The following is a 27,629-nucleotide window of genomic DNA, read 5'->3' as shown; positions in this document are numbered from 1 at the left end:
TATGCATACATACACATACACACAAGCGCCTTTATACACATACACATACGCCTTTACACGCCAACGTGCATACACACAAGTCTACGCACTCACACAAGCCTACATATACACATACACAACTGTACTCATGTAACCGCCCAAGTGGAGGGACAGGACCCGTTTCTATAGGGTAGTAACCAATGAGTTAGTCGCAATTATGATTACGAAAAACATATTTTGAATTCAAAATTTCAGAATTCAAATTAATCATAAACTTAAACAGTTTTTTATTTATTTATTTATTTATTTATTTATTGAAGCAGACAAACCCCTTTCTCTCCTTAAATAAATGTTATGTTTCATGTAAAACAGGACAGAAATTTATTTGCACTTTTCTTTACAGGAAAGCGTGTTATAAACAAAGGACAAAACATTTCACTGTTTTGCTATTACTATAATACAAATTGTTATGCACAGTAAAAGTTAATTCAAAGATGCAGTGCAAACAACAGACCAAGGTTGGGAGACTGTTGTTGGAAAAAGATGATGTCCAATCTATAAAAGGGAGCATTATTGTAATTAAAACAATTTTAAGAATAAATAAATTGCTTTTAAGCACTGTACATTCCTTTTAAGCACTTCATACATATTATTTAACTCTAACAAAAAAAAAAAGATTATATATATATATATATATATATATATATATATATATATATATATATATATATATATATATATTATACAATAAAACCTTAATGGCTGACACAATTTTTAAAGCACAATCAAAACTGCTGCAAACTAAACTAAACCCTCTGCAGAGTCACAAAGTGCATGTTAAAGGCATTTTAAAATTAAAACTCTAGTAACTACTTTATCTTAGCTTATATTTTGCAACAGCTTTACTACTTATGAAGCAATTGGGATAGTGTTATAAAAAAAGAGCACATGTAATTAAAGTAAAATTGAAGCGTTCTCTGGATTATCCGAAAATTTGGGCTTTCTGATAGCAGTTGGTCTCAAATGCTTTGGATAATCAAAGTTACACTGCAAATCAAAAATCTTCATAAGAATAACAATCGTGGCTTTCGAGTGTCATAAAAATAAAGTATTATCTTTAAGTAAAAAATAATAGTTTAAAAACTAAAAAAACATGCTTTAGTAGCAAAATGAACTAAAAAGTTAAAAATAATCTTTGGATGACAAGTATAAAAAGTAATTGACCAAACACTTAATTTTACTGTGATAAAAAAAAAAAGTTTATATTTTTGCATGGATAACAAGTGGAAGAAATTTAAGACAACTGATAAGCAGCCCCCCCCCCTCCCCCACGCTTTTTGTGTTACAGTAAAATTAAGTGTTTGGTCAATTACTTTATATACTTGTCATCCAAAGATTATTTTGAACTTTTTAGTTCATTTTGCTACTAAAGCGTACTTTTTTAGTTTTTAAACTATTATTTTATTTTGTATGAATTATCATTGATGATTCACGAGGGGGGGGGAGGTTAGGCAGACTACGCTATAGACATTTTTAGGGGGGAGGGTATTTTAAAGCGGTCTTTTTTGGGTGATTCTAATTCGGGGGGGGGGGGGGACTCATAAAGGGATGGACACCACCAAGATTGTGGATTTACGATTCTAGTTTTCGTACTCAAACAATTGAAAATTAATTGTTTGTATTTTTTATTTCTGAAAAATATAAAGACCTTATTAATGTTTTTTTTTTCTTTTTTTTTTCAAATAAGATTTAGATACTAAATATTGCTAACACTTGTAACTCTTAAATGAAATCTTAGTGCGTATGTTAGACTTTTATAATGGAATGTATCTTAGTATTCTATTGCATTATTTGCATCAGACATTTTGAATGCTTTCTGGTAAATTCATGTGCTAACATTGTTACACTCTGCAGCTCTGATTTGTACGTTGTAAGTAATTCTAATAAACCACTAGCTATTTGTCCAAAGGAAAGTTGGACCCACAAACATACAAGTTAAGCTAATAAAAGGGTGTTAATTAGAATAAACTAATAACTTATCATTAACAAATTAATTTGACTATAGAATATTGCATTGTCATCGGGTCTGAAAATGCATTCCAAATTTAAAAAGAAACCGATCACAAAAAGTGGGCGAAAATTGAGTTGCAAGATTATAAATTTAATTTTGGTGTAGACGGGATTAGAATGCAAGCCCAATGATTCCCGGAGGTGGACGTCAGAGAAGACCCGTGCCTTAGACCGCTCAGCCACGAATGCTCATTAGGTGGTGGAATGTACTAACAGAAATGAGCCACTAGCTCTTAGTCCAAAGGAGAGTTACTCACAAACATACAAGTGAAGCTAATAAAAGCATGTTAAAAACAAAACAAAAGTCAAATTGTTTGTTGAAAAATATAATGAAGCATTTTGATACATTTCATTCCAATGTTTTAAGTTTTTTTTTTAAATTAATAATTTCACTATATCTTGCACATTTAAATTAATCACATTAGCCACCAGACACTAGGAAAAATACAAAACTAGGTATTTTTTTTAGCAAATTGGTTGCAATTATTACCAGGGGCTTGCACAGGTGGGGGGGGGGGGGGAGAAGAGACACCTGTTGGCCCGGGTCCGAGCTTGAAGGAGGCCCAATATTTTTTTAAAAAAGGGGTGAAATATTGGGGTTAACAATATGGAGGGGGCCCGAAAAAGTCATTTGTGACGGGCCCCAAAATTTCTGTGCACACCCCTGGTTATTGACCATTGGAACTGTTTGACATTGCCATTTTACAGTTCGTTTCAAAGAGTTTAAGACCCAAAGGCTTTTTTTTTTTTCATATATATGGTATATTTATATTTATGTGATTAAAGCTTTGGCCTTTATAAATATCAATTCATACTTTTGATTGGGATGTTTGATCACGAGAAGGCTTCATCATGAAAATAAGGTTTTAGATTTAACTGTCATTTTTTTTTTTTGGAAAGTTGCAAAATAGTTTTAATCAAACTTAACTCATGTATTTTTGAGGCTTAAACTGCTTTTGAAAATAAAATCCCATAAGTAAGTTTGTTTTCACATTAAACTGTTTTGTTTGAGTATTTCGGACACAGCATTGCATCACTAATTTCACAGAAAAACATGCACTTATAATGCTTTTTAACCTTCTCTATGCAGGTAGAAAGCACATCACCTTTGCATTGAAATTGAAATTATTATTCGACATTTTGACGCAGTCTGTAAAAAGAATATACAGAAACTATTTCAGGTATACAATGCGAATTGTTAATGCAAAATTTTCTGAGCAATATCTTGATACTGACTTTTAGTTTTTTAATTGATAAAGAGGTTTTTGTGCACTACTATGTTGGCTCTTTCATATTCACCCAAGAAAGGTTTTCTTGGAGTTCCAAAACCGGTGTATTCGATTTTCTTGTGATTTTGGTTTTTTATCTAGTTTTTCTATACCCTATAAACAGTTCTGTTTGTCTCCTATTAGCAGTATAACATATTAATAAGAATACAGGCATGTGTCAATGGGCTGTATGAAAAAAGCATACAAATGAAAAAAAAACTTACAGCAGGATACATTAATACGTATTAAACTCTGCAGGGACCGAATTAAAAAAATGTATAAATGATAAAAACTTATAAAAGAGAAATGTATAAACGGTGCTTCACTGTATTAGTTACTCTCTAGACTGGAAAGAATATATTACAAACTGTGTACTTACAACACTTGTTCTTGGTTTAATTTGGATTGAGTGATTTAGACTTCTTCTGTGGCTTTGGCAGTTTGTACTTTTGGTACAATCTAGCTGAACAGTTACTTTACAATGAGCCTATAAAAGGAATTATTCAAAATAAATGCGAATAAAATTCAAAATATATACATATATTTAATCATTAATTTTGAATTTGAGATGTATTTTTTTGTTGGAGTAGAAAGTAATGAAATGCATGAACTGTCGTTTGACGCTGTGCAGCTATACTAAGCAATCAAAAGTGAAACTCCCACTGTCACAAGTTTGCAATGCTCGTTGCTGCACACTCTCCTATTAGGCAGTAAGTTACCACACCTCAGCCAGGGCTAAGGCAGAACTACATCCAGTACACCAGACAGCCCAGTTTTATTATCTTTACTAATAATAAAGCTGAAAGTCTCTCTGTCTGTCAGGATCTCTGTGACGCGCCATAGTGCCTAGACCGTTCGGCTGATTTTCATGAAATTTGGCATAGTTTGTGGCATGGGGGTGTGCACCTCAAAGAGATTTTTCGAAAATTCGATGTGGTTCTTTTTCAATTTTAATTTTAAGAACAAAATTATCATAAGAATGACGAGTAAATTACGAAGTTATCATAACATGGAACCGAACATGGGCACAAGCTCATTGGCTAGATACGAAATTATCATAACGTGGAACAGTAACATGGGTACAAGCTAATTGGCGAGAAAATTCACCATACATTATTTGTAAATATACAGGCAAACCAAAAGATCTTTAATTTTTCTATTACGGACAAAGCCGTGCGGGTACCACAAGTTTATTTATAAAAACATATTTTAAACTCTATTTGAAGCTAAATTTAAAAAACAGAGAGAGAGAGAATTTTACACAAGTTGTTTTTCTGCCATCACAGTTCCATCAAAGTTGTCCCTGCATTTTATCCATTCTGTTTATCATAAATGATATGCAAAAAGTTTTAAGCTGACCATTTAATATCCATAATTGGTAAAAATACTCAAAAGTTTTTATCCAATAGCTTTTTTTAGTATAAACAGTGAATAAATTGCGCATAAAAAGCTAATATTTGCATCAAATTGAGATTGTACTGTTAAAAACTTCACACATAATCATTCTTGTTGCTGATTGGACTGACAAATTATGATGAATGTCAAAACTAAAATAAAACAAACCTGATTTTGGATAACCATTGTTGCTCTGTGTGGTAACTTGTGAGTATATAACACCAAATCATTCATATTCTTCACTTTCTTCGAGGACCCTTTCTCTACAGCTATTTTCTTAAAATATTTTTCTGCAAGGCTGCTGTATGCTGCTATAGACAAAGGTCTCAGAGCCAACTTAGAAGAAGTGGAGTTGATTATTAACGTGAAAGACTGCGCCTGAAACAGAAACCATTGTCAGTTTATTTATTTTCAAGATAAAAATCTAGTCTTTACCTTAACTAATTCACACTCATACTGATTACATAAGGGAAAAATTCTAACCAAAATTTCTGCCAAGTTAGATTTTTGAGTTGCTTTAAAGTCAAATAGGCATTTTTATTCTTCTTGTTAGCATTATTCTACCATGTCAGATTATTTTGTCTACATCTTCTGTGAATGTGCCACTTTTCACAGTAGAGTGCATATAACAGGAAGCCCAACTGCTCTACTAGTGGCTGACATAAACCTTCTTGAATTGAAATGAAGCTTTTCTTTTCCAAAATATTATTGTTACTACAGTCAAGCCTCCATAATTAGAACTTCCAGGTATGAAAATTTTCTATATACCGAAATCCCAGCAAATTTCCATGTCCATTACATAGAAAAATTGTTTCTATACATCCAAAAAATCTCTATATATTGAAAAAAATTTCAAGACATTCGTAGATTTTTTTTTTTTCCACTTTAAACTGTAAGTATAGTAAAATTATGCCAAAAAATGGCCAAACCCAAACTTTCAAAAAGAAAAAAGTTGAAACCTGTTGCAAATTATTTCTTACCCTCTCAGCAAGAAGGGGTAAAAAGTCCCAGCACTTTGCGTGTCAAGTTTTGGGGGAAAAAGGGGGGGGGGGGGGCAAAATAATCCTCTTTTTTAAATAAAAATAATTTCTATTACTTAAAAAAAATATTGAAAAGTCGCAGTAACCAGACCGTATAATAGTAAAATAATAAACTCTCACAGCAAAAAATTCTAATTAACAAGAGTGCACAGGCAGGGAGGGGGGGGGGGGGGTCCATGGCGCAGATTTGAATTCTAAAATCAACCACTGCAGTGAAGTTCATGAAAAAGTGTAACTGATTTTAAACTTTTCCAAAGTACAAAATGCCACACAATGATATAGTAATGTCAGAAGGATAATTCTAAAAGATCTAAGCGAGCTCAGTAAGCAATTTATTTGTGACTGGAATTATTAAACTGTTTAGAGCACTGAAGTGATATCTAAAACAAAATCCCTGTGCAGCATAAAAAAAATTCCAAATTGACTGAAGTTTTTCTCCTTCTTTTTAATTTACTTCGACTTTTCTACAATCTTTTGCCATCATTGTAAGGGGGAGTAAACCGAAATTGCCAATAGTGAGACGGGTAATGTTGCAGTTCTGCACCCTCTAAGTCAGTGGGGTTCTCATTTCCAAACACCAAGCTGCCTCTCTTTTACGCAGCTGGTTATGTGAAATATGCGCACATATACTTGCAACACTATTTAAAACTTTTGAGTACATTATGAGATAAAAAAAAAATTTGATCACATCAAACATCAGCTAAAACATCTGCTATCCATCAATCTAAAACAGTGTCAAATTTAGGTAGTCCAGAACCTGTTGTGATTCAACCATAGAACAAGTCTTGATGAGAGCAATGAGCAATACAACAGTAGAATGCTAAATATTTACATCTTTTTGTCTCCCAGTTTAGAGATCACAATCCGTTGTGATGAGGCCTTTAATGTTGGGGTAGTAACATCAAAGGATATTGAAGGCAAACAAGTGGCATTTCTTTGTAAAGGAGGTAAGCAGTTACTGTCCAACCATGAATTGCGTGGAATTCCCAAACATCTAGATAAGACGAATCTATGTGAATAAAGGGGAAAGTAAAAATTTGATGCACATATTCCGCTCATTTGAATGAGACTCTGCTTCAGCAAAAGCTGACAATAATAGATTCTTCCATTTCCAGCGGTAAAACTGATGTTTATCTTTCCATACAATCCGTGGTCAGATAGTAAGTCTCTAGCTTCTGTTACGAGAGTAGTTACTACCTGTAAAGATGTGTAAGCCCAAACCATCTTTTACACCGAATGGTATGAACAGTAAAGATGGAATAATAAATTGCTAAAAACTTCTAGCATGAGTTATGCGCTGATCCTCCATAAGTATTCGATGAATCTGGTTTCAGAAGGAAAGAAATCATGTATTGTTAAAGTGCTATTATCTGAAGCAAAAGAATCATCCACCATCACAGAACAAACAGCTGGTATCATATATGTAATAGATGGAAGATACCTGCTCGATCATATTTTTTGGTAATGATCTGCAAGCTTCAAGGAAATATGCCACCAATGCACTGTACATGTCACCTGTAAGTATGGGAAAGCTATTTGATGGGTACAAGGAAGGAGACAGCACCACAGAAATATCATCTGCATTCTATTACAACAGCCAAGCCTTCTGCTCTAGAAGACTTTCTGCACGTCAAATCTTATGCTTGCTCTGAGGGGTTCATTGGATATAGTGAATGTTTGAAAAGTCTGAAAGTGGACTGAAGTGCTCAACTATATGCACAAACTGTGTCAGACATAGCTGTAACAATAACAATTTTGCTGAGGATCTAGATTCCAAAAAAATTCTTGATAACGAAGACTTTTTGTTACAAGCATAGGAGAAATCATTTGAAAACTCGAGTTCTAACGGAGAGTTTATCTCAATCTGATGAAGTATTTGAGGCATGCATGTCATAATGCAAACTAAAAATTTTGATTTTAAATACTGCAAAAAAGCAATATGGTAAAAGGGTGAAAAAAAAAACAGTTCAACATAACTTTTCTGACCATTTAATCAAATGTGCCATCAGAGAGGGGAGGGGGGGGGGGGGGGGGATAATCATTAGGTATATAATTTTGTTTTGGGAGATGAGCTACTGTTCTTATGGACAGTCCTGATATAATGCATTTTAAATTTGCATGAAATAATACTTCTACTTGAAATGGAAAGGAGGGGGGATGGAAGTACTATTTTATTTGGAGGGGGTGCAATAGCTTAGGGAGGAGGTGCATCATTGCACTTGGAGGATGGACATACTTGATTTCTAACTTTAACTTTGCATAAAATAATATTTCCACTTGAAATGTATGGAGGGGTGTGGGGGGTGTACTGCTTTGTTTTACGGGGATAGGGGGGTTTTGCAGCATTGGTGGGTTGTATCATCCCTCTTTGGGGGCACACACCTTTATTTTCAGGCTTTTAAATTTAGTATAACATAATATTCCCACTTGAAATTTACTCTAAAAATCCAAAAAATACCCAAAACAACAATTTTTAGATTCCCTCATTCCGAAACCCAAAGCACAATGGAGGGGGGGGGGGGGGGGACTTTTTACCTGTTCTTATTGGGAGGGTAATAAAAAATTTGCAACTGGTTTAAACCTTTTTTTTGGATGTTTGGGTCCGACCCCTTTTTTTACTGTACTATGTTTGTCACATGAGAAAAATGAAGGTTAGGAGACAAAATTATATTTACTAAAGGTTGCTACAAAACTAACAAGGAATCTGGGGTTGAGGGGTGCGTAGATAAGTCGTTGTTTGGTTCTGGAGTTCTTAAACTTCCTCAAGTTTATTTCAAATCTTAGTTGCAACCAGTAACACAGTAAAATCAGTTTCAAGCTAACCCTATTGTCTATTAATTATCGTTCCTAGTTTTTTTAGCTTCAGTGAAAATCTTCCAAGTTAATGTTACAAATCAAGTTGAATTGCTGAAGAATAGAAATGTATTAAGGCGCAAAATTTAGTATTTCCGCAAGCAGAGTGCCTGCTATTATGAGAAATTGGAAAGCCATAATAAAAGCACTGAAACTTACAGAAAACTTTCCCTCAAAAACATGAAACGGCATTACAGTTGATTTTTAGAAACTAATCGGTGCTCAGTAAATGTTTCACATTTAAGTTTTTAATTATGAACTTTCATACAATCCGATGATCCTATAAATTAGAAATTCGGTTTCATACAAAAATTAGCTTTAGTTTTAATGTTTAGGAGATTTTTGTGATAAACCAAGATCATTTCTATGTAATGAAATATTTTTTCCCGGAAATTTGCTACTTCGATATATGGAGGTCCGACTATATTTGTGACAAATTTTAATTCACTTTACTGTCACAGCAAGAGAATAAATTTTCAGAAAGGAATATAAAATGTCCAAGCTCCATCAATAACACATTTTTTTTGTACCTAAAAACTTTTATTTTGTTCTCTATTTTGTGAATTGGTCACTCTACAATTAAACTCTTGACCTCCTGTACTGTGGCAGACAAGCATGACCACTCGATCGTGAAGGTCCCGCAAAAAGATTGAATTAAAAGAAATTCTTAAGGCACAAAAACTGAATCACTACTATTTTCAACTTTTAAAAACTGAAAGGTTGTAGATTTTGAGAGAAAGCTGGTGGTTGAACACTTAATAACTTTTACTCTACAAAAACTTTTTAAAAATAGTTTGGGTGACTGTTTCGAAATTCAGGAGTTCCCAGAATTTTCCTGGAAAGTTGGTAGCCATGAAATACAATAGTGTTATCTCAAAGGAAAATTGCTATGGATTTAGCTGTAAAGGCACTTTTTCATTCAATCCTGATTTAACATAATGATGACATACCATCCACTCATTAATTTTTAAAACAAAAATGCAATCAATACATGAGCCGTTGAGAGAAAAAGTGGTGTAAGTCAACAAAACAAGATTCTTTTGGATAATTGAATGGTTTAATGGTTACTTTTACACAACACTCTACTGCTGTTTCGTTTTAGGGTAACAGTCTATAAGCAAATGGTTGAACCTAGACTTAAGCTAATTTCGCCAGAAGTAGAATAAGGTTAAGACTAATTTCAGACGGTGTAAATACAGATTATAAAAATAACCACTTGCCCTCAACAGGTCATATAAATTATGATAATCCATAAAATATATATATATATATATATATATATATATATATATATATGTAAGAACCGCTGCTCGGTTCTTATTACGAATCTTGATTTTCGCAAGTTGCAGTGTTGTGCCGTGATAATCCAACACGTAGGAAGAGGACAAAGCTTCATTTACAATATCTTTATTTTTACATAGAATATACCAGCAGGAACTTCTTTTAACTAACCAACTTGTTTAGTTGTGCCACGATTTTTATATAGGGAATATCATTAAGAGATTACAGATAATTATCCCTCGATCATGTGATCTCACGTGATCTATATAGGTGGAGCAGATTGCAATAACGAAATATTATTGGGCTTTGCACCGCAGACAGAGGCTGTCTTAAGTCTGGAGAGAAAAAAAGTGTCTGGTAGGAACTTTAAGGGAAAACACATCTGAGCCTAGAACATAACCATATATGGTATGAGAAGCATTTAAGTGTGTAATAAATAATGTCTGTGACTCATACGCGCTGACATATAAGTGAACAGAACTTAATATGGAAAAGGCCTAGCAAAGGATTTTTCATATCTATATATATAAAAATGGAGTTTGGTAAATTTGTTCCCTAAGATCTCAGAAACTACCCGGCAGATTTGGCTGAAACTTTCACCGTTTGTTCAGTTTGGTATTGGGAAGGTTTATAGACCAGCTCGAAAAAAATCCGATTGATAGTTCCTTTTTTTATTCTAATTTGTCCAAATTTTCGCACAAATGCCTCAATATGGGGGTAGAAAAAAACGGGCACATATTAACATTATGTGTCTATCGAAAGCGCTAATTTTTCTGCTGAAGATAACATCTGTTCGAAGTTTCTAAGTGGTATAAAAAACGAGTAATGAGCTTTTTTGTTCCCTGTTCGAAGGCTTTCATCAATCCAATTCATTATTTAGTGTATCATCTCAACTCCCAGTCGATAGCTAGAATTGTTGTATTGTTGAATATTTTTGTGTTTCGTCTGGCTTTTTGAGGCTTTTCTCAAGTCAAATCTTAAAGTAACGTTTTTCCACAAGATTGGCTAAAAATAAAATAGATTTGGCTGATCATTTTCCTTTTAAATGGAACTTAAATGTAATTAATGTTTTTTTTTATTATTATTTATGCCGATTGGACACTTACTCACTATCCGATCAATCAGCAGAAATATCGCGAAAATTTTTGCAGAAAGCTTCAGTAGCTGATGCATTTGGTAGTTTTTCCAACTGTCGCTGTTTTTGAAGCCAAAGGCTACGTAATAATGTTTCTCAGCTTACACCATGAAACAAAATATAGCCAATCGAAGAATCTTTTTTAAAAACTTTTTTTACTGTGTAAAATAATCCAGCAACTAAATAAGGCAAATCCATAAAGAGCAAAATAACTTCCATAATTTTTTATTTTTGCACAATTTCAAACAATCGCCAAATTTTACTACTTATTTTGGAAACATTTCGGTTGAAACCGTATAGCGCCATTTTATTTTGACCAAAAGTATCTCTGCATCTGGCGCCAATATTTGTATAATAAAAAATTAGTAAGAAGGGGGAGTATTATCGAAGGTTCCCAAAATGATTCTCGCAAATTTGGTAACATTTTAACTCCTTAAGACCGAGGCCGGCCGTATACGGCTTTGTAACTTAGATCCGAGCCCGCCCGTACCCGGCCGAGTTCTGCGAATTCAGGGGTGGTGGGTAGAAGAAGACACCCTACTGCGAGACCTCCCCGAAGAAGACCCTTTCTTCTAGCCGATAGCTATTTAGCAAGTGATAGCGACAACTGCATGAATGGGGAGCTGCTAATGACTTGATGTCGCTTGGCTTCCTCAAAAAATGAGAAAAGATGAATGCGTTGTACGATTTCGTTTCAATTTCCTCCACTTCTAATCCTCACTTTTTTGTATCACTTTTTTAAAAATAAATTCAATTCTAGGATTTATAAATTAATGTTTTGTATAATTTTTATGATAATTCGTACAACATTAAAGCACAAACTTTGCAAATAACTGCATATACATGCTTCAGGTTTACAAGGAACCTCGAAACACGGGTGTGCAATTACTACTTGCAATATTTCTCCATCTATTAACCTTTTCTATTTTCATTATTTTTATTTTCAACCCAAATGTAATTATTTCTTTCCAGTTTTAGAAACTTAAAAGTATTGCTCAGCAAATCAGAGCTTGGAAGGCATCTAAACAAAACAAATCTGCCCAGAGCTTTAACTTGCTCGTGAAAATATACTGCACCCCACCACACAACTGTTACCCAAACAGTAGCGCCCCACAAAAAGTGAGATAGGAGGTCATAATTCCATAAGAACTTAAAACACACATAACATGTAAAAATGTATGCATGGGTCAACCAACTCCAGTATTCAGGTCGCACGGGTGGCTAAAGAAGATGCCTTAGATACTAGTTCTCTCAGAATGGTCAAAAGAAAAGAATTTTGTTATGATATTATACAATTTACAAACTACCGTATTATCCACTTTACCTTTCGAGTTCAAAATTTTGAGTAAAGTGATACTTGCTAGCAATATAATATATATTTGCACTTATAAAAATTTAATCACAAAATAGCATTTTCTAGTTTTCTTCTGAACAACATGTTATTCATTAATTTGGGAAATTCAATCAGTTTGTCAACATGTAAGTTCAAAACCATGATTTACAAAAAAAAAAAAAAAGGTGAAAAATGACAATCTGCTTAAATCTTCAAAAACAGTTGTCTCTGAAGTGGGATAAACAGAAATTTCTAATGACGCTAAGTCACATTGTAATATTCCTTTAACGATTGTAGAGTAACAAACACCAAAAAATCGGATTTAATTCTTTCCTAAATTCATTTAATCAATTTAAAAAGACATTATCTCTTGCTTTCAGTAGCACATCCCACAACTTTGTTTCCTTGAAAATATAAATTAATTGTTAAATTCTTAAAACAAATTAAAGTACATATTTACTTCTGTATAAATGGCATTATTCAGGAAAACATCATTAGAATAAATTTTAGGGAATATTTTTTTTAAATCATGTCATACAGCATTTTACTTACTGATAAATATAAAGAAAATCTAAATCTGTGCTTCTACAGCTCTTGCATTTACACTTTTAGCACTAATTTAGAATTAATTGATTTTTTAAGAGAAAACAAATGTCACCTCCTTCCCCCAATATGAAATTGTTGTCAATAATAATTAAGCGATTTCAGAGTTGCATCAAAACAAGAAAACTTTCGTTCAGTACAGATTTATCTATCTTGCATTTCTATGTTAAAAAGTTGTATGCTCTCATCTTTATCATATTCGATTAGCTAGTTACATATATATATATATTACATTGAAGCTATAACTTGTATAATGAAAAAACTAACATTCTTTTGCTTCAAAGAGCCATCTATTCCCATTTGCTGGAACATGTGTAAGAATCTAGAAGGATCCGTCTCCAAGACAAATTTGCACTCCTCAACAAATTCACTGAAAGATAGTCGATCTGAAACATAATAATTTTGAGTTCTAGTTAGAGAAAAACATAAATGTAAAAGAAATTCTTATATCCAAATCAAACCATATCTATTGATTACGGTTTATAGTAAACCTTTTAAATGAAATTCTCTCTTTTGAGCATTTATAATTTGAAATATTATTGGAATCTTCAATTTCTAACCAACAATAATTGAATTCCGTCAAATACATAACAGCATATGTGAATTTAAGCAATTGACTTTATGTTAACAGATCTAAGAAAGTTCATTATTTACTTTTGTTTCACTTCTTTGTCCAGTGGGGTTTCAACATTTTTGAGATTCCTCTGTTTTTCAAAATTTTGGCAGAATTTACAGATGTTGCTTATTGTCTTTCAAGACATTTTTAAATTTTCACTTAAAAAGAAAATTCATTTAAAAAATGTTTTAAAAAAATCCTTCTGATAAGGAAAACTTCAAAAAGAGGTAAATAAATGAACAAAGTAAAACAAAGGCGAAAATAGCACTTCTCAGTTGCATAGCAACTTATTGCTATAAAGGTCATAAAAAATGCCATATATTGGAAACTGCTTTTCAGAGTTGCTGCCAACAGAAATACTGGTGATGTTGGCACATAGATGGTCCAAATTCAAACCCACCACTATTAACAGTGACACTTGAAAGTAAGAGCCACCTGTTTATTCCATCAGTTCATTTAGTTAATATATCATTCTTCTTATGTATTGGAAAGCTTGATAGGTTCATAGCTCTTAACTGATAGTATCGCATAAATTAATGAATTAGAAATAATAATCATGTATTAAAACTTTCCGCTTAACACTAAACTGGCAAAAGTATGCAAATGGTAAGTTTGAAAGAACATATTTCAATTGTTCTTTATGTGTGCTTTTTTTACTGAATCTAAACAATCCCTAATGTAAACACCCCGATATTCTGAACACATTTTGATGGTCCCAGCATCAGGCCCAGTTCCTGGGGTAGGCGGCCACCTAGGGCGGCAAATTTTAAAATTGAAACATTTTTTCAAAGTAGAATATCTGTTTCAGTGCCATAAGATCCAATGCAAAAAAAAAAAAAAATATATATATATATATATTAATGCTTGGATATGAAAATCATGTTTGGAATTTAACTGGAAATTCATGAAAAATGATTTTACATAAAAAATATTTTGACGAGGGATTTACTCGTGACTTTGTCACCTCTGTTAAATGGAATAATAAGATTTTTAAAAAAATCTCTCGCAATTTTAAAAAATCTCACTCTAATTTTAACAGATGGTGAGATTTTCTTACCCCTTTTACCTTTAATGGGAACCCTGCTTCGTACCCAATAAAAATTCTAAACTCAAATTTTAAAGGCAAATATTTTAAGAGCTAGAAACATTTTCTAATGAATTAAGGACATTTAAGGATCACAGAGAAGTAATTGGATCACACAAACAGCAATCAAGTAAAACTGTACCATCTATTTTCACAGACCATTCTTCAGCATGTTCTCCTAATACGTATTCAGCAAATAAATCAAACTCCTGGCGATTCAAGAAACCATCTTCATCCAGGTCAACCGAGCAAAATATGGCTTGTAAAATGATGACTAATGCAGAGTTAAATGTAGACTCATCCTCGTACAATTCCGTCAAGGACTCGAAAAAACCGTTATCGGCCAAATGGCTCGCTTCGGCAGCCCAATTCAAAAGAACCGGAACAACTGTGTACTTCCCTTTTTTCAAGCTTGCATTTGTAGTACAAAATCCCTAAAATAAAAAGAAGCATTTTATAAATACAATAGGATTCTTGTTCTAAGCTGAAGTTTGAAATGAATAAATACCTTCGTGCAAACAAAGTAACATTAATAGTAAACAATATAGATCAAGTACAAATTCACAAACTGATTGCAGATAAGTGTTTTGGGATTTCAAGGCACCCCTTTTTAAATGCAAGGAAGTGTGGGCTTCAGGATGAAAAGTTATTGGAGTAAAAAAAATCATTACTCGTGTGACTTAGCCTCGCATTTTGTTATATTGTAAAAAAGGTTTCGGGAAACCTTGAAACACATGTCTGCAATCGATTTATGGTTATTACTAAGATATAGTAATTCTTTCAAATCAAACTTCTGATAAGGAAACAATGGATTGTCTGAAGATTAGATATGTCTATGACAATAGCGCAGCGAGGAAGGGGGGAGGTGTTAAAATACTACCCAGAGGCATTGGTTTTAAAATTCATTCATGGCATTCTAATACAATAAATGAACATAATGAAAGGACTGTTTTCTCTTTATAGTAAATAAAAGTAAGGTTTCAAACGAATTCTGGAAGGAAGTCTGTTTGTACAAAGTTACTTTGAGCCCTGGGGGTGTGCACCTGGGGTTTTATTTTTAAAAATTTGAATTAGATCTTTTGTAATTAATTTTTTAAGTTAAGATTTCATGTACATTGCCAATCAAAGGGGGTGAAAAATTATTTGCACATATTAATATTATGTATTGTTGGAAAGGGTAGAATTTTCTGAGTTATCTGCAATTTGTTTTAATGCTCTAACTTAAATACGGCGGGAGTTATTTCCGTTTTTAGCTCAAAATTTACTAGGTTATCCAAAAATTTAGGCACTACTTTCATCAAATTCATCAGTAAAAAGCGAAGGAATTGTTCCACCGTTTTTTTGGGGGGAACACGGAACAACTTTGACACCATTGGAAAGAGCGCCTTTTTTTACTCCAGATCTAACTCGACCTAAGGTCGAAAAATAAGCTTCTATCTCCAAAGGAAAAAAAAGTTACAAGCCATTAAAAATCAAGTTCGAATAATTTCATCTCCATTAAAATTATTGATGTTTTATTTGGCGTTGCTATAGTTACCTTAGTAGCCTTTTCTATTCGCATGTTTCTTCTTTCTTATTGACAAACCTTTAAGATTTCAATTTTAAAGGAAAATCTTAGGCTCAACTCAGTTCAAGCCCTGAGCTAAAGAGCAAAATATATTACTAGAGACCATGAATATTATAGCGACTTTTCAAACGCACAAAACTACAGCTATCCAATGCTTAGGAGCCCCTTAGCCTTTACGGCTCTACAAGTTGGTTCAAGTTATTTTAAAACCCAGGGTAAGGGTACTTTTTGATCCAAAGGGAGCTCATTATGTGTTTTTAATCCGTTTCTTTTTAATTGACGATTTCAATCTTTGCAAATCAAATAAGATTGCGAAGCAATCTTCAGGAGTTGGTGAGTGTCAGTGAGCAGGGGGCAGAGCCCCCTAGTGATTTTTAAAAACACCCTGCAGACGGTATTTTTGATCAAAAAACCCGATCAAATTTACATCCTAATGTATGTCTACATATCCTTGCTCTTTAAAATTAAACTAACTAAAATAGATATATTAAGAATAAGATGCAATCAATCAATATCTAAAGTTTAAATTAAGATACAATCAAGATATAAGATTACTTTGAATAATTTGATGTTATTTTTTGGGTTCCTTTTACTTAAAAAGAACTTAAAAACCTATTAAAGCTTCTTTTGGAAGAGTTTTACTGGAATTTTCGTGCATTAACATGTATTGTAAGATGTTTATCTATTTATCTGAATGTTTAAACTATTTATTACAAAAATTAATGGATCTTTCATTTTCATTTGAATTCTGAACATGATCATATATCTCAACGGACTTTCCTACTTTTAATTTCAACAACCCTTATGTTTGCATTTGTAAGCATAGACCACTTTCTTTTCTTCAAGTCTACACCAAAGACTTTTATCTAAAGGTAAAATGAAATGAAGACATACTTCCAAGTTTACTGCAGTGGAACAAGAAATAAGACCTGGACCTTCATGTGGAAGAACCAATACTTCAACCGGATACAATGTCTGTCCACCTTCTGAAATAAAAGGCCCAAGAATGAATAACTTAACCTTGAAGCTATGAATAAAGTTTTGTTTATTTACTAAAAGAGATTACTGATAACTGATTCATGGGATTTGAACCCAATTGATAAAAAAAAAAATCTAGTGGGTCAGATGTTGCACAATAAATTTTTAGAAGATGTTTAATATTTTAAATACAAATAATTTTGTCTTTATCAAATGTTATTTTCCACATGTACATGCAATTGAAGTTTCGGAACAGATATTTACCTTTTGTTATTCTGCAGAAATATTATTTCTACTAAAAGATTTTTAAAAAAATGAATGTTGACTTCTTAAATTCAAATTATGTTTTTCACTATCACGAGTGTGTGTGTATGTAGGCGTGTGTGTTTATATGTGCGTGTGTGGGGGGTATGTGTGTTTGTGTGTAGGGGGTATGTGTATGTGTGTGTAAGCATGTGTGTTTATGTCTGTGTGCAGGTATGAGTGTGTGGGTAGTTGTGTGTATGAATGTGTGTTTGTGTGTAGGGAGTATGTGTATGTGTGTGTAGGCATATGTGTTTGTGTCTGTGTGCAGGCATGAGTGTGTGGGTAGTTGTGTGTAGGTGTCTGTATGTATGCATGTGTGTGTATGTGTTTGAGTGTGTGTTTGTGTGTCTATGTGTTTGTGTAGGGACGTATGTATGTGTGTGTGTATGTATGTATGTATGCGTGTAAGTATAGGGTATGGATGCAACCTGGAGACGGTTTTCGCTATAGGAGCAGCATCGTGAGGCGGTCGGTCAACAGTGATGCTGTAGAGAGTGCTGGCGGGAAAGTAAAATGATAGGACCTAAAAACAGTCAAATAGAAGCAATAAGCAATCGTGATTGCTCAAAAAAAGGAATTTTGATTCATTCTATATGACATCAAGGTTTTTCATTTTGATGCACAGAAAACTTTTCCTGTGTGCTTTCATGATGCCTAGATTTAAATTTTTATTTCTAACATTAATTAACAATCTTTGAAAAAAGAATGCAATAAAATGATTCAACTTTCTGCAGAGGCGTAGCTAGACCCGACTTTCGGGGGGGGGGGGGTTCTTCTTTTATATATATATATATATATGTATATATATATATATATATATATGTGTGTGTGTGTGTGTGTGTGTATATGTACATTTTTTTAGTATTAAAAAAAATAAGAGGGAGGTGAATCTTACATACTTTGGAATGGGGTGCCCCAATTCCGATACTTGTGTCAAACAAAACAAAAGCAAAGAATTTTTTATTTTTTTAATGTTGTGGAAAATTCAACTTTTTTTTCTTTTCCCTCCATTTAATTTAAAGTGAAATTTTCTAGCAACGTCTTGTCAAAACCAGTCTATCCAAATCAGGGGGAAATCAAATGTCTGATGAGCGTGTTCCATTCATTTCAGTATGACTGCTTAATTTAGAGACTAACACACATCTACAAAAGCTGGCATCCCTGAAAGCTAATAGATACTTCCATTTCCGCCTATAAACTGGATGCTTGACTTTCAATCTCATCGATGGTCAGACTATAGAGACTATTTTTACTAACTTGGTTTGCACTAAAAGTATGAAACAAAATAAAAAAAGACTTCTTGAAATTTCACGCAAAAAATTAAATTGCTTTTCATATCGTTATATTTATATGTTGCTTTTTATGTATTTACATTTATGCTAATTCTAAAGCAGTTAATAAATTTTGAATAAAAAGTTAGGGAAGAAATATTGGCGGTAGAAAGTTATTCGCTCAACATCATGCCATCAGTTCTCCTTTCAAGTCTTTATTTTTAATTTTATTAGCTGCTTTAGAATTTACATAAATATCTATTTGAGAGAGCAACAGCAATTTTTGGGTATAACAAACAGAAGTGTTTTTTATTTTCTACTTTTTAATCCGAACCAAGCAAATAGAAATAATCTAGATTCATTTCGTTTTTAAACATTTTATTCATGTAATGCTATGCAGTTTTTCTTTTGAATTAAAATAAAATTACCTTCAGAAGGGTCCGATGGGACTAATGCTGCTTTACAGACTGTACTTCGTTTTCTTCACACGACGTTAACTTTCTCTTTTTAGAGCAATCCTTTTCGTCATTTTAATTTTTTTCTTTGGATTCAAAAAAGCTTGTTATCAGTTTTTCTCGCTTCATTATGCAACAACTTTCACTTAGAATGTAGTATTTTAAACAGACTGTACGTTTCCAAAAAAAAAAAACGCATAAATACTGGCTGAAAAATCAATGTGATTGCAATGGATACTCTGCTGGTTAGCAAAGGTCGTTTTGACTATGACCTATGACACACACGAGACCAGACCAACAAAAACCTATAGTCTCGAATTACGGTTATGCTATCATTTTTGGATTCAAAGCCCAATGATTTTTGAAGCAGCAAACAAAAACATTTTCTTCAACTCAGAAACCGAGGAATTGTCTTCAAGAGCTGAGGAGGCAGTGGAAAAAAGTTCCAGGAAGATTAACCAAAGGACAGTCATTTCGCGCACTTTCTTGGAAGAAGAGTAAAGGGGTGAAATTCACAGGTTTGACATATGTAAGATGAACATTTAAGTTCATGGTTAAAGGTCCTTCAAGTTAAAAGCCATTTCGCTGTTATCTGGATTAGTACTGTTCTTTTGTTGCTCTCTTTCTTAAAATTGTGATTCCTTAGCAAACCGAAATGATAGGAGTGGAAAGAAAGTATAAGTTTTTTTCAAGTGATAAAAAAAGGAAAATTGTAGAATACTGGCCAAGTTAGATTTGCTGCAATTGCTAACCTCGAGGATAAATAATGAATCAAAAAAAAAAAAAAAAAATCAGGGACTAAAAAGCAATAAAAGATTTTTTCTTGAAAAAGATATGCTTAAAGTTTCTTTTACTGTCAAAATGATTCCTTAAACTCGCAATAAAGCACTCAATAATGTAATAATAGAATAAATACCTAACAAAACTAATAAAGAGGAATTTTAATCAAGAGCCCATATTGTCTTTAGTATCGATTTCAAATTTTCACCATCATTTTTCATATTTCAAATTTCTATAAAAAGTTTCTTAAGCCCCAGTATTTCAAAACTCTTTATCTCGATTTTTTTTCTTTAATGTGAAATTCGAAATATACAGATTCGACTGTATGCAATATTCCCATTGCGCGGCTCATAAAATTAAACATATTTAACAATTTGCAGAATCTATGACAAAGAAAGGCTGCATATACGTGGATTTAACAAATCAATCTCATTTCTAAAGCGAAAAGTCAAATTTCATTCGATTATCAAAAAATTGTCGCAGCAGAGGGAGGCGTCTTTATGCTTGAGGGTCACACATGGAGCAGATTTTCAATGGCATGGGGGGGGGGGGGGGAGGGAAGCGAAGTGAATTTTTGACCTTTGTTACTCAGAAAAAAGTCGTTTTGATTTTTTTTTCTTTTTCTTTCTTTCTCTTCCCTCTTCTTTTTCTCTTTTTTTTTTGAGACTAACATTTCGGGGGGGGGGGGGGGGTTGTCCCCAAACCCCCCTTAGCTACGCCCCCGACTTTCTGTGTTGAATACTCATAAGTATAATGCATGTTTAAACTAATTTAAAATAGATTTCAATGAATTTAATAACATTGTATGTCTGATTATAAAAGGGCAAAACATCCTACATTTTAACAAGAGTTAAATTTAGTTTACTTACCTAAATGTGAAACAGGCTTCACTAAAATCTCTACATCAGTGTTTTCTGCAATGTCTAGCAGGTACCTGTTTGAAAAGCAATCTTCAATTAAATTGTATAACGTTCCTTTGATTTTGTGAGTGAAACGTTTCTGGAAAGAAAAAAAAGAAAAGGAAAAAAAAAATAAATATTGTAACTATTTTATGCTCATTTGTCTTTATTTTAATATAAGTATGAAAACATTTTGTTGCATGGGGAATATGAACAAAGGACCAAGTCAAAAACCTTGATTTGAATCATCAATTTTAAACAATTGGTTTGGCATAATACATTAAGACTTTCTTAACTTACATTATCTGTCATAATGCCTGTGTTTTACTTCCGGTTGCCAAAAACAATGAAAATAGTAGTAATTATAAAGTTAGTTTAGTTAATATTAAATTTAACAATTTAATTTCTGAGCTGAACGTAACCTAATACATTTCGATTTTGGGTATTTTAATCTTTGAAAATAATGCAGGTTTTGGACCATTCTTCGATTTGAGTCAAATCCTCACTTTAGAAGCATATTTAAAAGCTTTTTTTCTCCTATACTTGTTAAAAATTGCTTTAAAATTTGAGTATAGAGCATACAAACCAGTAATATTTAGAGTAGATAATAGTAAATATAGGCTATTAATCTCTAAAGTGCTATAAATTTTTATCAAAACAAAATTGAATATCATTTTCTTATTTGTTTTAAAAAATAAGGATAGATAACAGGTAAATATGTTTTAAATTTCAAAAAGTTTCCCCTTTTAAATAAATTTGAAAACTAAAAAAATAATTTTAGTTAAAAATAGAAAATATTGAATTAAAATTAAATGGTTGTTCATGGCATTTTTTTTTCCTTAATCTAATTTTGATTTGAACCATCAATTTATGAACTACTAGCAGTACCCGCACAGTGATGTCCGTGCTAAAAATTTAATGGAAGTCAGTGAAATAAAAAAATTGACGCCCCCTCCCCATCTGATGTGAAATGGTCATTTTTCTTTGTATAAAATGCGTACACACCTTTCCAAAAAAAAAAAAAAAAAAAAAAACTATTAAAGTTTCTTTGGAAATTAAAACTTTCCATCAAATCATTAAATTAGATTTACAGTTGCTTTAAAACTCTATTTAGCGAGTGAAGCGGTTTTTACTGTAATTTAATATATTTCCCCAAATAAACAAAAAAGACATCAAATGTAAAAATAGTTCTGCAACTCTATTCTTTATCGCCAAACTTGCCTGTTAACCACGCTATCATAATCCATCCGTCTAAAGAAAAAAAAAGATCCTGTGGAAATTCAAAAATCATCGTAAGAAAAAAAGAAGAAAATGTCGTACATCCCACTCGGATAAAAACAAATAAAAAATTTCTTTTCTTTCAAAACAAATTGCCAAAACGATGAATTACAATTAGAGTTGCTTTAAAACAATAATCCTAGACTGAACTGCTCAGTGCCTAACGCGCCAAGCGACCACTCTACAGGAACCCAGCCCTTTTGCGAGTGAGGCGGATGTTTTTTCTTTGGCAATAATATATGTTTCGCCAAACAAACAAAAAGGTATAAAACCACATTAATAGTAGCTTTCAAATCTTTATATATTAAGAGCTGCGTTGCCCGGCTTTGCCCAGTCTACCTTGAGAATAAAAACTGTGTCAACAATATTCAACCATCAGGCTTGAATAAAAGAAAAAAAAACAAAAAACACCATGCAAAATTACCCTTCCAAACAATGACGACAGATATTAAAATACTTTTAAGAAATTAAAATGTGAAAGATGGATTTTAAAAGCATAACCATGGATACACGAAATAATATAAGTTTAAGAAATTAAATGCAAAATAAGGAAAGAAACAATTGATTCAAAAAGTGTAACCATGGAAACGCGAAAATAAAATGGTTGACAACCTAAATCAAAATGACATTTTTCGAATTTGATTTAAAAGAGCTTGTAACTCTTTTTTACGTTGAAAGTAGAAGCTAAGTTTTTTTGACCATAGGTCGAGAGAGGTCTGGAGTAAAAAATGTCGCTTTTTACAATGGTGTCAAAGGAAAAATCCTTCACTTTTTATTGATAGATTTAATGAAGAAAGTAGTGCCTAAATTTCAGCTAAGCCTAAAAAAGTTCGAGCTAAAAGGCAAATTACTCCCTCCGTAATTTGCCTTACTTAGAGCACTGAGACAAATTATTTAGAATGCAGAAAATTCTACCCTTTTCAGCGATATATAATATTAATATGTGCAAGTAATTTTTCATTCCTACATTCGGGAATTAATGTGAAATTTGGGCCTAAATTGGAATAAAAAAAGAACTATTTATCGATTTTTTCGAATTATATCCTATGTCACTCAGTAAGAAAGCACCTTTCCTATAGTGAAGGAATTTTTCAAATAGGTGAAGTGGTTCCGGAGATATACTTCGAACATATAAAAACACACAAAAATCCGCCCTCTCTCTTTATAATATTAGTATAGAATATAGATGTATAGATTATATGCTTGGCACTGGACGTTATTTTTAATATATGAGGCACAAAAAAACAAAGGGGTGTCTGTGACAAATTTGAAAGTGTTGAGGTTACAAGAGCAAATGATATGAGAAACTCCCATCTATTTTGCAGCAACACATATTAGTGGTAACTCTATCTGGTGTTGCTGTAAAGAAAGTTTTTAGGGAGAAAAATTGCAGTAAGGATCGCAAGTGATTCAGACTTTGTACTCATTTAACTCAAAATATTTATTTTGTCGCATCATCCCTTTGCTTCTCATCCAGCGTTATATAAAGGTATAACTCTGTTAGATGCCTCATGAGTTCACCAACACTCAGAAACAATGCCAAATTTTATCAATGCAGACATCACTAAAAGGTGACACAGCTGATTTTTGTTGAAATATTCACGAAGAACTAAATGTAATTCAATTTATGTCATTGGAACAACAAATGAAAAGTTTTAAAAAGAGGAAATTCTCAATTTAACAAATGTATTACTGAATTTTACTGACTTACGAACTTGTACATATACCATAACTATATCACATCTAATGGGAAAGGATACTCGACAATGTTAAAAACAAAATAATAATAAAACCTCAATGTTTCAATAGTCTATTAATATAGGGAATTGTCAGTAAAATTTGCTGAAGAAATTTTCTGGTAGATCACAATGACCTCTCTGACCTCCAATCAGGGCTCCTGAACATTCAATACTATCACCAATGCTGATGATGGCATCAAAATATAAAACAGAGGTGCCCACTAAGTGGGTTGACACCATTGAAATTTTTAGAGGAGGGGATTTTTAAATGCCTTTATTATTATTTTTAAGGGGGGGGGGACTCTCATTCTCATAGCAGATCAGGGTCTTTGTGGGATGTTGGGGGTGGGGGGGGGCACCATTACTGTTGGAGGATGGGCACCTTGCAAAATAGTTTTAGTTATTATTTGCAAGGTTCAGACATAAGTCAGGCAGAAAAAGTTACTGATCTGGGCGTCTTAATAAGTCAGGATTTAAAGTTTAGTCAACAGTGCAGCATGGCTAGTAACAAAGCCAATAACACTCTTGGGTTTATCAATAGATCTATTTCAAACAAATATAAAGAAGTTCTTCTGCCCTTATATCGAAGTTTGGTAAGACCTCATTTGGAGTATGATATTCAATTTTGGTCGCCTTATCTTAAGGAAGATATTAATGTATTGGAAAGGGTTCAAAGGCGGGCTACGAGGCTAATAAATGGATTTTCTCATTTAGACTACGATTCCAGGCTTAGAATGCTAAAAATGTAGTCTTGAGCAAAGAAGAGACCTAGAGGACATGATTCAGTTGTTTAAATTTATTAATATTGTAACGGATTCGGTGCGACTTCCACTTTCTTGAAATGAAGACACAGTTCTTGATGGATTGGATGTTATCGGAATTACAGAGACATGGGCTACCGAATCTGATGCAGAGTTATTACATATTGCTGGGTATAATTTATTCAGACAGGATAGAGTAGGTAAAAGAGGTGGTGGGGTTTTATTTTATGTTAGAGACAATTTTATTTGCAATGAATTGGTCATAAATAATAAGCCTACTGATATTGATATGGTTTGGCTGGAGTTGATGAGCAGTAAGGGCATAAAGCTACGCTTTGGAAACATTTATAGACCACCTAATTCAAACCAGGGACAAGATGAACAGATGTACCGTATTATCAGTGACATGTCCAGTAAGGGATCCGTTATCATAATGGGGGATTTCAATTTTCCGGGTATTGATTGGAATAATTTTTTTCCTGGTAATGGCAAAGAAGAGGAATTTTTAAAAGTAATTGGTGACTGTTTCTTAGATCAAGTTGTAACTCAGGGAACTCGAGAGGAGGCCATTTTGGATCTAGTTTTTTGTGACATAGGTAGTTTTGTTCAGGGGTTGAGTGTAGGGGAGCATATTGGAGATAGTGATCATAACAGCATTAGGTTCCGGGTTAAATTTGAAGTGTGCAAAGATGATAATTTTAGGTTTGTGCCCAATTTCAGAAACACCGATTTTGTTGCACTTAGGCAGAGCTTGAAAGAGGTTTTTTCGTCAGGGTTGGAAAATAGCGACGTAGATCAGCAGTGGACGGAATTTAAGGATAAACTTGCTAAAACCGTTGGGGACTATGTTCCATTTAGGAGAAAAGGTGTTAGTACCAAAATTTGGCCCATGTGGTTCTCCAGGGAGACTAAAGAAGCACTTAATTATAAGCAAGCTGGCTAACATAATGCCACTCTTCAAGAAGGGGTCTAAAGGTATTGCTGGGAATTATAGACCTGTAAGTTTGACTTCGGTGATTTGTAAGATTTTCGAAACTTTGATCAAAATTAAGATCATGATGTTCTTAGAGACTAATAGTCTGTTGACTAGTTTGCAGTATGGTTTCAGGAAAGGTAAATCCTGTACTACTAATTTATTGCATTTCTACAACAAGGTTACCTCAGCTTTAGATAACAAAAAACGTGTGGATGTTGTTTATATTGATTTTCAAAAAGCTTTTGACAAGGTACCGCATGTTGCTCTTCTCAGCAAGTTAGCTGACATTGGAATAGGAGGAAAAACTTTACTTTGGGTTAGAAATTGGCTTACTGGTAGGAAGCAAAGAGTAGTTGTGAGAGGAAATCATTCTAATTGGAGTGATGTTTTAAGTGGGGTTCCTCAGGGATCAGTTTTAGGGCCTCTTTTGTTTATTATATTTATGAATGACATCAATGAAAATATTTCTGGAAGCATGAATTGTTTTGCTGACGATGTAAAAGTTATGGGGATTGTCGAAAATGAAGAACAAGTAAAACAGCTGCAAGAGGATTTAGGTCATATTACTAAGTGGGCAGATAAATGGGGTATGGCAGTTAATGTAGGGAAATGTCAAGTGCTACACTTAGGTCATGGAAATAAGCATATGAGATATCGTTTACAGGGTTCAGTCATAAATCAGGCAGAAAATGTTATGGATCTGGGTGTCTTTATAAATCAGGACTTCAAGTTTAGTCAACAGTGCAGTATGGCTAGTAACAAAGCCAACAAAATGCTTGGGTTCATCAATAGATCTATTTCAAACAAATCTAAGAAAGTTCTTCTGCCTTTATATAGGAGTTTAGTAAGACCTCATTTGGAGTATGCTGTTCAGTTTTGGTCGCCTTATCTGAAGAAAGATATTTTTGTATTGGAAAGGGTTCAAAGAAGGGTAACTAAATTAGTAAGGGGACTCTCAGATTTAGATTATGATACCAGACTTAATAGGCTTAACATGTATAGCCTGGAGCAAAGGAGAGTCAGAGGGGACATGATTCAGTTATTTAAATTTATCAAAATGAAAGAAGTAAATGGATTAAATTTTTGCGGGGAAAGCAGGACAAGGGGTCATTGTTTTAAGCTATTTAAATCTCAGGCTAACTTGGAAATCAGGAAAAACTACTACTTTAGCAGGGTTGTGGGCACTTGGAATAGCTTACCGGAAGAGGCGGTAATGAGCAAGGGAGTGGATAGCTTTAAGAGGGCCATTGATCTTCATTGGGGACTAATTAATTGACTAGGACCAGCCTAGCTGGACCCAGAGCCTGTTGCTGGTCGTCACATTTGTATTAGTATATTTATTTGTATAAAAACACAGGAAATTTATTTACACTATGTACAGGAAAGATCTTCAACAACTGCTAAATTACTCATCAGCAATTAAGCAATTATCACACAACACCGTAAACTCAACGTTTACACACGTATTTACTTCCAAATACGAAAACAACACAGCGAAATGCCTCGCTATAAACAGAGCAAATACACACTCTCAGTTTGAAATCCTCAATCGAAACTCACTGTTTATCCATCGCTAACGGCTTAAATACACCGAAAAGAAATTTCTCAAATATTCCACACGCTTCTGTAAAGTAGTAGACCGTTATCAAATTTTATCAATGAACAAAAAGGAAATAGGGGTCGTATACTTTAGCCATATGAAAAAGGGGTTGTATATTCGTTACGGGAAACTATTTACAGGTTACGTTCCTACCATAATTACTATTTACAGAATTTGTAACATTGCCCCCTTCCTAAGGACTGCACGTCCCGGGCAGTACAATCCCCAGAAAGGGTGTCGAACTTCTATCAAAAGTTTACAAATATTCACATTAATTAATAACTAACAGATACATAGGAAACACAATAATAACAAGAAATATTACTAAACATTAAAAGCAAAAAAAAATTATCTACAACTTT

At 33.2% G+C, this 27,629-nt stretch overlaps 1 protein-coding gene across 1 annotated transcript in view; it reads right to left on the bottom strand.

Annotated features, from left to right (window-relative positions):
- Positions 1 to 313: 313 nt before the first annotated feature.
- LOC129232351 (uncharacterized) overlaps positions 314 to 27,629 on the bottom strand; it is a 43,769-nt gene continuing 16,453 nt past the window's right edge. Inside the window, exons 4-10 of the mRNA XM_054866500.1 lie at positions 20,884 to 21,013; positions 17,119 to 17,210; positions 14,800 to 15,091; positions 13,225 to 13,343; positions 4,881 to 5,090; positions 3,697 to 3,804; positions 314 to 534 (exon numbers count right to left, since the gene is read on the bottom strand). Of these exons, the coding sequence (XP_054722475.1) occupies positions 463 to 534; positions 3,697 to 3,804; positions 4,881 to 5,090; positions 13,225 to 13,343; positions 14,800 to 15,091; positions 17,119 to 17,210; positions 20,884 to 21,013 (1,023 nt within the window). The 3' untranslated portion in view covers positions 314 to 462. The remainder of the gene's footprint in view (positions 535 to 3,696; positions 3,805 to 4,880; positions 5,091 to 13,224; positions 13,344 to 14,799; positions 15,092 to 17,118; positions 17,211 to 20,883; positions 21,014 to 27,629) is intronic.

The sequence above is a fragment of the Uloborus diversus genome, unplaced genomic scaffold (genome assembly GCF_026930045.1).
Source record: "Uloborus diversus isolate 005 unplaced genomic scaffold, Udiv.v.3.1 scaffold_1183, whole genome shotgun sequence".
Taxonomy (NCBI): Eukaryota; Metazoa; Arthropoda; class Arachnida; order Araneae; family Uloboridae; genus Uloborus; species Uloborus diversus.
This window is presented reverse-complemented; position numbering and strand designations above follow the sequence as displayed.